The following is a 12,109-nucleotide window of genomic DNA, read 5'->3' as shown; positions in this document are numbered from 1 at the left end:
TTTTTGAGAGGCATGGCATGCAGTCGCATGTGAGAGGAGCTCTGATACTTATAAAAGACTTCTGAAGGCATCATTTGGTATCGTATTCCCCTTGGGTTTGGTTGGGTCTCAGCAAAGCAGATACCAGGGACTGTAAAGGGGTTAAAGCTTAAAACGGCTCCGGTTCCGTTATTTTAAGGGTTAAAGCTTCCAAATTTGGTGTGCAATATTTTCAAGGCTTTAAGACACTGTGGTGAAAGTTTTGTGAATTTTGAACAATTCCTTCATGTTTTTTCGCAATTGCAGTAATAAAGTGTGTTCAGTTTAAAATTTAAAGTGACAGTAACGGTTTTATTTAAAAACGTTTTTTGTACTTTCTTATCAAGTTTATGCCTGTTTAACATGTCTGAACTACCAGATAGACTGTGTTCTGAATGTGGGGAAGCCAGAATTCCTATTCATTTGAATAAATGTGATTTATGTGATAATGATAATGATGCCCAAGATGATTCCTCAAGTGAGGGGAGTAAGCATGGTACTGCATCATTCCCTCCTTCGTCTACACGAGTCTTGCCCACTCAGGAGGCCCCTAGTACATCTAGCGCGCCAATACTCCTTACTATGCAACAATTAACGGCTGTAATGGATAATTCTGTCAAAAACATTTTAGCCAAAATGAACCCTTGTCAGCGTAAGCGTGGATGCTCTGTTTTAGTTACTGAAGAGCATGACGACGCTGATATTAATATCTCTGAAGGGCCCCTAACCCAATCTGAGGGGGCCAGGGAGGTTTTGTCTGAGGGAGAAATTACTGATTTAGGGAATATTTCTCAGCAGGCTGAATCTGATGTGATTACTTTTAAATTTAAATTGGAACATCTCCGCATTTTGCTTAAGGAGGTATTATCCACTCTGGATGATTGTGAAAATTTGGTCATCCCAGAGAAACTATGTAAAATGGACAAGTTCCTAGAGGTGCCGGGGCTCCCAGAAGCTTTTCCTATACCCAAGCGGGTGGCGGACATTGTTAATAAAGAATGGGAAAGGCCCGGTATTCCTTTCGTCCCTCCCCCCATATTTAAAAAATTGTTTCCTATGGTCGACCCCAGAAAGGACTTATGGCAGTCAGTCCCCAAGGTCGAGGGAGCGGTTTCTACTTTAAACAAACGCACCACTATTCCCATAGAGGATAGTTGTGCTTTCAAAGATCCTATGGATAAAAAATTAGAAGGTTTGCTTAAAAAGATGTTTGTTCAGCAGGGTTACCTTCTACAACCCATTTCATGCATTGTCCCTGTCACTACAGCCGCATATTTCTGGTTTGATGAACTGATTAAGGTGCTCGATAGTGACTCGCCTCCTTATGAGGAGATTATGGACAGAGTCAATACTCTCAAATTGGCTAATTCTTTCACTCTAGACGCCTCTTTGCAATTGGCTAAGTTAGCGGCTAAGAATTCTGGGTTTGCTATTGTGGCGCGCAGAGCGCTTTGGTTGAAATCTTGGTCGGCTGATGCGTCTTCCAAGAACAAGCTACTAAACATTCCTTTCAAGGGGAAAACGCTGTTTGGTCCTGACTTGAAAGAGATTATCTCTGATATCACTGGGGGTAAGGGCCATGCCCTTCCTCAGGATCGGCCTTTCAAGGCAAAAAATAGACCTAATTTTCGTCCCTTTCGTAAAAACGGACCAGCCCAAGGTGCTACGTCCTCTAAGCAAGAAGGTAATACTTCTCAGGCCAAGCCAGCTTGGAGACCAATGCAAGGCTGGAACAAGGGGAAGCAGGCAAAGAAACCTGCCACTGCTACCAAGACAGCATGAAATATCGGCCCCCGATCCGGGACCGGATCTGGTGGGGGGCAGACTCTCTCTCTTCGCTCAGGCTTGGGCAAGAGATGTTCTGGATCCTTGGGCGCTAGAAATAGTCTCCCAGGGTTATCTTCTGGAATTCAAGGGACTTCCCCCAAGGGGAAGGTTCCACAGGTCTCAGTTGTCTTCAGACCACATAAAAAGACAGGCGTTCTTACTTTGCGTAGAAGACCTGTTAAAAATGGGAGTGATTCATCCTGTTCCATTGAGAGAACAAGGGATGGGGTTCTACTCCAATCTGTTCATAGTTCCCAAAAAAGAGGGAACATTCAGACCAATCCTAGATCTCAAGATCTTAAACAACTTTCTCAAGGTCCCATCTTTCAAGATGGAAACCATTCGAACTATCCTTCCTTCCATCCAGGAAGGTCAATTCATGACCACGGTGGATTTAAAGGATGCGTATCTACATATTCCTATCCACAAGGAACATCATCGGTTCCTAAGGTTTGCATTCTTGGACAAACATTACCAGTTCGTGGCGCTTCCTTTCGGATTAGCCACTGCTCCAAGGATTTTCACAAAGGTACTAGGGTCCCTTCTAGCTGTGCTAAGACCAAGGGGCATTGCAGTAGTACCTTACCTGGACGACATTCTGATTCAAGCGTCGTCCCTCCCTCGAGCAAAGGCTCACACGGACATCGTCCTGGCCTTTCTCAGATCGCACGGCTGGAAAGTGAACGTGGAAAAGAGTTCTCTATCCCCGTCAACAAGGGTTCCCTTCTTGGGAACAATTATAGACTCCTCAGAAATGAGGATTTTTCTAACAGAGGCCAGAAAGACAAAGCTCCTGGACTCTTGTCGAATACTTCATTCCGTTCCTCTTCCTTCCGTAGCTCAGTGCATGGAAGTGATCGGGTTGATGGTAGCGGCAATGGACATAGTTCCTTTTGCGCGCATTCATCTAAGACCGTTACAACTGTGCATGCTCAGTCAGTGGAATGGGGACTATACAGACTTGTCTCCAAAGATACAAGTAAATCAGAGGACCAGAGACTCACTCCGTTGGTGGCTGTCCCTGGACAACCTGTCACGAGGGATGACATTCCACAGACCAGAGTGGGTCATTGTCACGACCGACGCCAGTCTGACGGGCTGGGGCGCGGTCTGGGGATCCCTGAAAGCTCAGGGTCTTTGGTCTCGGGAAGAATCTCTTCTACCGATAAATATTCTGGAACTGAGAGCGATATTCAATGCTCTCAAGGCTTGGCCTCAGCTAGCGAGGACCAAGTTCATACGGTTTCAATCAGACAACATGACGACTGTTGCGTACATCAACCATCAGGGGGGAACAAGGAGTTCCCTAGCGATGGAAGAAGTGACCAAGATCATTCTATGGGCGGAGTCTCACTCCTGCCACCTGTCTGCTATCCACATCCCGGGAGTGGAAAATTGGGAAGCGGATTTTCTGAGTCGTCAGACATTGCATCCGGGGGAGTGGGAACTCCATCCGGAAATCTTTGCCCAAGTCACTCAACTTTGGGGCATTCCAGACATGGATCTGATGGCCTCTCGTCAGAACTTCAAAGTTCCTTGCTACGGGTCCAGATCCAGGGATCCCAAGGCGGCTCTAGTGGATGCACCAGTAGCACCTTGGACCTTCAAACTAGCTTATGTGTTCCCGCCGTTTCCTCTCATCCCCAGGCTGGTAGCCAGGATCAATCAGGAGAGGGCGTCGGTGATCTTGATAGCTCCTGCGTGGCCACGCAGGACTTGGTATGCAGATCTGGTGAATATGTCATCGGCTCCACCTTGGAAGCTACCTTTGAGACGAGACCTTCTTGTTCAGGGTCCGTTCGAACATCCGAATCTGGTTTCACTCCAGCTGACTGCTTGGAGATTGAACGCTTGATTTTATCGAAGCGAGGTTTCTCAGATTCTGTTATCGATACTCTTGTTCAGGCCAGAAAGCCTGTAACTAGAAAGATTTACCACAAAATTTGGAAAAAATATATCTGTTGGTGTGAATCTAAAGGATTCCCTTGGGACAAGGTTAAGATTCCTAGGATTCTATCCTTCCTTCAAGAAGGATTGGAAAAAGGATTATCGGCAAGTTCCCTGAAGGGACAGATTTCTGCCTTGTCGGTGTTACTTCACAAAAAACTGGCAGCTGTGCCAGATGTTCAAGCCTTTGTTCAGGCTCTGGTTAGAATCAAGCCTGTTTACAAACCTTTGACTCCTCCTTGGAGTCTCAATTTAGTTCTTTCAGTTCTTCAGGGGGTTCCGTTTGAACCCTTACATTCCGTTGATATTAAGTTATTATCTTGGAAAGTTTTGTTTTTAGTTGCAATTTCTTCTGCTAGAAGAGTTTCAGAATTATCTGCTCTGCAGTGTTCTCCTCCTTATCTGGTGTTCCATGCAGATAAGGTGGTTTTACGTACTAAACCTGGTTTTCTTCCAAAAGTTGTTTCTAACAAAAACATTAACCAGGAGATTATCGTACCTTCTCTGTGTCCGAAACCAGTTTCAAAGAAGGAACGCTTGTTGCACAATTTGGATGTTGTTCGCGCTCTAAAATTCTATTTAGATGCTACAAAGGATTTTAGACAAACATCTTCCCTGTTTGTTGTTTATTCAGGTAAAAGGAGAGGTCAAAAAGCAACTTCTACCTCTCTCTCTTTTTGGATTAAAAGCATCATCAGATTGGCTTACGAGACTGCCGGACGGCAGCCTCCCGAAAGAATCACGGCTCATTCCACTAGGGCTGTGGCTTCCACATGGGCCTTCAAGAACGAGGCTTCTGTTGATCAGATATGTAGGGCAGCGACTTGGTCTTCACTGCACACTTTTACCAAATTTTACAAGTTTGATACTTTTGCTTCTTCTGAGGCTATTTTTGGGAGAAAGGTTTTGCAAGCCGTGGTGCCTTCCATTTAGGTGACCTGATTTGCTCCCTCCCTTCATCCGTATCCTAAAGCTTTGGTATTGGTTCCCACAAGTAAGGATGACGCCGTGGACCGGACACACCTATGTTGGAGAAAACAGAATTTATGTTTACCTGATAAATTTCTTTCTCCAACGGTGTGTCCGGTCCACGGCCCGCCCTGGTTTTTTTAATCAGGTCTGATAATTTATTTTCTTTAACTACAGTCACCACGGTACCATATGGTTTCTCCTATGCTATTATTCCTCCTTAACGTCGGTCGAATGACTGGGGTAGGCGGAGCCTAGGAGGGATCATGTGACCAGCTTTGCTGGGCTCTTTGCCATTTCCTGTTGGGGAAGAGAATATCCCACAAGTAAGGATGACGCCGTGGACCGGACACACCGTTGGAGAAAGAAATTTATCAGGTAAACATAAATTCTGTTTTTCAGCATTTATGAAGAAGACAAATATAGAGTGTGAGCTTTATACAAAAGCAAGTGTTTAATATCCCTTTGTTTCTCAGTTGTCACACAACATATTACACCATCTTGTGTGGACGTTTTAATGTTAATTTTTTTCTTTTTTTGTAACAGCAATGGGGAGCTTTGGGCTGGACTACCTGTCTGTGAATGCGTCTTCTGAGAACAGTTGGCGTCCTGTAAACAACTCTGGCAGCGGCGGAAATGCGTGGGCTGCTCAAGGTAACCCTCGAGAGGACTCTTCAGCTGCACTTATGGAGAGCTTGAAGGTGAGATGGTTGGGCATTACTGCCTTTCAGGAGATCTTGGTGGGACAGGCATAAATACTGTAGAAATAAAAATGCTTTTTCTAGATAGGACACAAAACTGTATTTGGAAGGTGCAGGAGTGATTTTAAAAATAAGTGGCAGCATTTTTGCGATTATATTAAGTGCTTGAATGATAATGTATAACAGCCAGTGGCCCAATGCACATATGTCTGTACATTGTGACAACATAACACATCCCATTCATAAATTGTCTTTTTAATTCATGTCCCTTCTAAAGTAAATATTCTTAAATCACATGGTGAGAGTCCATGACTCATCACGTGTGGAAATTACCCTCCTGACCACTAGGAGGAGACACACACCCCAACATACCAGAGCTTTAAATCCCTCCCACAACCAAAAATCCTATATCCTTTATTCACCTCCTGTCTTATCGATAATGCACCTGCCTTCTCTGCCCCCCCCCCGCCCCCCCCCCCTATTTTATGGGGCTCTAGTGGATTTGACTGCTTGGGTATATATTCCCACATGTGAAACTCATGGATTCTCACAACCTGATGAAAGAAAACAACATTGATACTTACCTAATGAATGTTTTTCTTTCATGATGTTGAGAGTCCGCAAGCCCCATCCTTTCTCTTTGTCAGGTGGCTGCAGTACTTCTTTTGCCCCACTTTTATTTCTCCTGTTTTTTCCCCCCTCAATCTACTGGACTGTATGTATGACTGAGGAGTCCGGGGTAGTGGGAGTGATTTTTAGCGCTGATATATTGAGGTGTGTTTGTCTCCTCCTAGTGGTCAGGAGAATAATTCCCGCATGTGATGACATATGGACTTGTACCTGTCAAACCTTCAGGGTGACTGCTTTTGATACCCACCTTACAGTGCTTTCCTATACTACACTAGGTAACTTGAAAAGCTAAGCTTTACTATTAAAAAAATATATATAATACTGAGCTCAAAACAGAAAATGGTAAAAAAATGTATTTGTTTTAAAAAATATATATATATTACACTTAACTGATAAGAGTCCACAAGTCATCTCATGTGGGAATTAGTAGCAGAGGGGCTGACACTCCGAAGCGTGAATCTGAAACGCTCCAACGGATAAGGAGAGAAGGCAGGTGATCCAACCAGCAACAGAAGGGTGCAAAGCTGTGAACGGGCGAATTACCCCATAAGCATAAGTGGCACAGAAGAGAAACGGCTGCACAAACAGTCCGTAAAGTAAAAAAGCCTTCATTGGAAATGCTGGTAAAATATACACATATACCTTAGGGGGGGGACTCCATCTGACATGTTTCACGCTGTTACAAGCGCTTAATCATAGATAGACGATACTCAGGTGTGATGCATTTCAAAAGTAAACACTTAATTCTTATTTGTTCACAACACAGTTGTAACAAGATATCACAAAGAAACAACAACACAAAATATGATACAATGTATGCAAGATTCCCACACTATCTATGGAGAATCATTTGGATACAAAAGTATATCATGATAATCTTTCAGTTTCTGAGAGGAGAGCATTGCTCCAATTACAAACTAACAAAGTTTCTCTTCTGTGGCACTCATGTAGGAATTACCCTCCCAACCACTAGGCGGAGACACACCCCCCAACATTCCAGAGCTTTAAAGGGACATGAAACCCAAACATTTTCTTTCATGATTCAGATAGAGAATACAATTTCAAACAACTTTCCAATTTACTTCTATTATTTAATTTGCTTCTTTCTCTTGTTATCCTTTGCTGAAATCTTTATCTAGGAAAGTTCATGTGCAGCAGAGAACCTAGGTTCTAGCTGTTGATTGGTGGCTGCATATATAAACTGATTGTCATTGGCTCACCTATGTGTTCAGTTTGAAACCAGTAGTGCACGGCTGCTCCTTCAACAAATGATACCAAGAGAATAAAACGGATTAGATAATAGAAGTAAATTAGAAAGTTGTTTAAAATTGTATTCTCTATCTGAATCATGATATCATTTTTTTGGGTTTCATGTCCCTTTAAATCCCTCCCACTAACCTGAATCCCCAGTTATGCATGCAGCCAAGTATATGGCGGAAATAGAATACAGGGCAAAAGTGCATTTCAAGTACTGCCGCCACCTGACCAAAAGGACGTTCAACATCATGACAGATAAATTTATCACGTAAGCATCATTTGTTTTTATGTGCGTTTGGTGTTTTTTCCTCCTATAAATGACATTTTTACCAGTTTCTGTTTTGAGCGCAATATTATCTTTTTGAATAGTATAGCTTAGGTTTTCTATTTGCCCAGTGCAGTATAGAATAACATTGTGTAGGTATTGCTACAGTTGTTACAGTCCCTCTTAAAGGTGTGACAGCTACCATATAAATTCTGCACCATCTCATCCTGGTAAGCCTGACACACAGATGCTTTCAAATCAGTGATTGAAGATGATGGTCACTGTTCACATTGTACTGTATAGTGTCTTTTCCTTTTAACCGGTCCTCTAGTATCTATTCATGGTTGTTTTGCTTATGTGTTTTTCACCCCCACCTTTTCCTCTCCATTCATCTTTTTAGATCAGTGCAGTTTTGCCCCCCTCTTTCACTCTACTGTTCATCATTTTTTACTGCTTCAAAATCCCTCTAGTTTTACTCCACTTTATCATCCTCATCGAATGTATTTGATTAATTGGATAAACGAAATTATTTTGTCACTTTGGAATTTCTGGTATTTATTTTTTCCCCTCAGTCCATTTGGTCGACTACGATGATGCATCCTGGCCCTTCAGCATTGGAGCAACTCTTGAAGCAGCAGAAGGAGAAGCAGCAGAGGGGGCAAGGATCATTAAACCCTCCACACTGAAAGAGAAGGGGAGAAGAACCCAGCGATATGGCATGATTAGTCAGCAGCACAGGGCATGATCTGTCCTGAGCCCTGAGGAGGGCAGTCCTCTCTCCCCCCTTACCGATCTGGGGGGAGCACGTGTGGGGAAGCGTTCCGCAACTCTCACCAAATCTGAAAACCCCCAGCCCCGCAGGCGACAAATCACCTGACGGACATGGCAGAAAGTTCCCATCCAGTGGGAGCGTGGGACTTCTTGGGTTTGGGGGAATGGGGGTATTGTACCTCCATCTTTATCGTTATTTGTGCATGCCTCTCACAGCACCCTCGGAATCTCTGCCTAACACATGGATAGCAAAATATCCCCCAGCAGCAAAAGGCAGGCAGGGGACATGAGAACTTCCCCCAACATCTGAGTTTTAATGAGTTTTGTGGTTGTTTTTAGGTGGTGGGTGCACAAGTACACCCTCATATCCAATTTACAACTGAATGTCAGGACCTCTGTCCATTAGAAAGGAGTAGAGGAATTTATCTCCTCGTTCACCAGCTTGTGCTGGCTGAAGGAGGTATGATTGACTGGATGATTATTTTATTCCTTCCCCATTTAAGGGATTTGGGTGAGGGGTCGAGTGTATGTCAGTTATGGATGCTTGCTTGTTCCCATTGAGTGTCCTTAATCTACTTTTGTGTCTGTCTCTCCCTGCCTGCTTTAATGTAACGTGTGTAGGTGCGTGTGTGCTCGATGTGTTCCCCTAATGCTGTATACTACAGATTGGGTACAGGCATATTAGAGGAGGTGCTTTTTAAGTTGAGGCAAAAAAATAATTAATAAATAGGACAGATAGAAGAAGGCTGAACCAGCCTCACTGTTACAATTAGATGGCAGCTGTAGACATTTCTTTTATCCTGCCCCTTTGGGGAGCCCCTTTCAAATGGCGGAGGGGTTATATGAGTATAAGATTGTGGCAATGCAAAGCTGGGTACACGTGCCAGAGCTTATAGCACAATACAGTAGCATAGCGAATGTTGTGCCCCCCTGTAGGGCATCCTGAAAAGCAACGCAAATCAATCAGCAAGCATATTGGGATATTTCTGCAGGGTGAGCAAGATGGTATATGCAGCCACCACATGTAATCTAGAAGAAAGGAGCAGTCTCATCTGGTTTGTCCCTTATAGTGTGGGGGCGCGTTTGTGTATACCATGGGTATCCTGAGTACCGTAGCACTTTCAGCACTTCATGCAGCGAGTATGCACACTGTTCGGGGCAGGACTTATCATTCGTAATTTATGATTATCTTTAGAAGAAAGCAGTTCTCTTTGACTGGAAAACGAGGTAGCGAGGTGTCCTTCTGGCCACGTTTACTTCATTAAGACCCAGTAAGTGCAGAGACGTCAATTCACTTCCTTGTGTTCTTGTGTGAGCACCGTCTGCTAGGCTCTGCTGCTTTACCATTAATAAACTCATCTTCTCTACAATCATCTGTATGCGTTGTCTTTTTTTTTTTCCCCCCAAAGGTTACCTGATTTTATTGGACTGTATATAAATGTTTGGTTTGAGTACTTTATTTTAGCGAGCATCACTGAAAACACAATAGGAGATAGATTTAAAGGGACATGAAACCCAACGTTTTTCTTTCATGATTCAGATAGAGGATGCAATTTTTAAACAACTTTTTTTTTTTTTTTAATTTGCTTTGTTCTTTTGGTATCCTTTTATTCAAAAAACATAGGTAAGCTAAGGAGCTGGGAACGAGCTGCTGATTGGTGGCTGCAAGTATATGCGTCATTGGTTTACTGATGTGTGCAGCTAGCTCCCAGTAGTGCATTGCTGCTCCTCCAACAAAGGATATTAAGAGAATGAAGCAAAATTGATCATATAAATAAAATGCAAAGTTGTTTATAATTATATGCTCTATCTCAATCATGAAAGAAAAATGTCGTGTTTCATGTCCCTTTAAGTTACGGCAAAAATGTAACTGCATTTCAACCTACTCTGAGAGTGCAGAACAAATATATTTACTGCGCTAATCAGATGATTTGTTAGTTAAAGGGACAGTCTACTCCAGAATTTTATTGTTTAAAAATATAATCCCTTTATTACCCATCCCCCAGTTTTGCATAACCAACATGGTTATATTAATACACTTTTTAACTCTGTGATTACCTTGTATCTAGTTCTTTTACAGACTTGTATTTTAGCCAATCAGTACTGACTCCTAAGTAACTCCACGTGTGTGAGCACAATGTTATCTATATGGCACACATGAACTAATACCTTCTAGCTGTGAAAAACTGTCAAAATGCACTGAGATTAGAGGCGGCCTTCAAGGGCTTAGAAATTAGCATATGAGCCTACCTAGGTTTAGCTTTCAACTAAGAATACCAAGAGAACAAAGCAAATTTGATGATAAAAGTAAATTGCAAAGTTGCTTAAAATGACATGCCCTATCTGAATCATAAAAGTTTATTTTTGACCTTTAACCTTAATCTGGTTGATGCAGGAGAATATTTTAACCCCTAATAAAGCAGCCACTAGCAAGTATCTTTATTCATTCATATATTTATTTATTTAGACTATAAAATATATTGACCTAAAAAAGATTCACAGTGAAGCAACAATGGTCTGAATTCTTTGCAAGTCTACTAGATGAGCATTTTGTACAGTGGAAAAGGTGCGTTAAACATTCTTTTGTAAGTAATAAGCAGCAAGTTGCAGGAAATCATATACCCAGCTCCTTAAGAAATTTCTTCTACAAATGCGTTGGGGAAGATTCCTGTTTTCCCCTGACATTCTCCTTCCCACCAGTCTTCAGACACTGCAAAATAGCAATAATGTGATAATATAGATAGGGCAAATTACATGTGAATGGCAAAATAAGTTACAGGGACATAAAACAAAAACAAAAAACAATTCTTTCCGATTTGCATTTCTTTCATGTAATTAGCAAGAGTCCATGAGCTAGTGACGTATGGGATATACATTCCTACCAGGAGGGGCAAAGTTTCCCAAACCTCAAAATGCCTATAAATACACCCCTCACCACACCCACAATTCAGTTTTACAAACTTTGCCTCCGATGGAGGTGGTGAAGTAAGTTTGTGCTAGATTCTACGTTGATATGCGCTCCGCAGCAAGTTGGAGCCCGGTTTTCCTCTCAGCGTGCAGTGAATGTCAGAGGGATGTGAGGAGAGTATTGCCTATTTGAATGCAGTGATCTCCTTCTAAGGGGTCTATTTCATAGGTTCTCTGTTATCGGTCGTAGAGATTCATCTCTTACCTCCCTTTTCAGATCGACGATATACTCTTATATATACCATTACCTCTGCTGATTCTCGTTTCAGTACTGGTTTGGCTTTCTACAAACATGTAGATGAGTGTCCTGGGGTAAGTAAATCTTATTTTCTGTGACACTCTAAGCTATGGTTGGGCACTTTGTTTATAAAGTTCTAAATATATGTATTCAAACATTTATTTGCCTTGACTCAGAATGTTCAACTTTCCTTATTTTTCAGACAGTCAGTTTCATATTTGGGATAATGCATTTGATTTAATCATTTTTTCTTACCTTCAAAAATTTGACTTTTTTCCCTGTGGGCTGTTAGGCTCGCGGGGGCTGAAAATGCTTAATTTTATTGCGTCATTCTTGGCGCAGACTTTTTTGGCGCAAAAATTCTTTTCCGTTTCCGGCGTCATACGTGTCGCCGGAAGTTGCGTCATTTTTTGACGTTATTTTGCGCAAAAAATGTCGGCGTTCCGGATGTGGCGTCATTTTTGGCGCCAAAAAGCATTTAGGCGCCAAATAATGTGGGCGTCTTATTTGGCGCTAAAA

General features: G+C 42.4%; 2 protein-coding genes across 10 annotated transcripts in view; one reads left to right on the top strand and one right to left on the bottom strand.

Moving 5' to 3' along the window:
• SMG7 (SMG7 nonsense mediated mRNA decay factor) overlaps positions 1-9,755 on the top strand; it is a 167,513-nt gene extending 157,758 nt beyond the window's left edge. For all 9 annotated transcript variants that reach the window (XM_053693974.1, XM_053693976.1, XM_053693971.1 and 6 more), the window contains 2 exons: positions 5,308-5,462; positions 8,187-9,755. In XM_053693974.1, the coding sequence (XP_053549949.1) occupies positions 5,308-5,462; positions 8,187-8,300 (269 nt within the window). In that variant the 3' untranslated portion in view covers positions 8,301-9,755. The remainder of the gene's footprint in view (positions 1-5,307; positions 5,463-8,186) is intronic.
• A 1,068-nt stretch (positions 9,756-10,823) lies between these two features.
• The window catches only part of NCF2 (neutrophil cytosolic factor 2), an 88,719-nt gene continuing 87,433 nt past the window's right edge, over positions 10,824-12,109 (bottom strand). Inside the window, exon 15 of the mRNA XM_053693967.1 lies at positions 10,824-11,095. Within this exon, the coding sequence (XP_053549942.1) occupies positions 11,016-11,095 (80 nt within the window). The 3' untranslated portion in view covers positions 10,824-11,015. The remainder of the gene's footprint in view (positions 11,096-12,109) is intronic.

Source organism: Bombina bombina, chromosome 10 (genome assembly GCF_027579735.1).
Source record: "Bombina bombina isolate aBomBom1 chromosome 10, aBomBom1.pri, whole genome shotgun sequence".
Taxonomy (NCBI): Eukaryota; Metazoa; Chordata; class Amphibia; order Anura; family Bombinatoridae; genus Bombina; species Bombina bombina.
The sequence above is the reverse complement of the archived record's forward strand: the minus strand, read 5'-3'. Positions and strand labels throughout refer to the sequence as shown.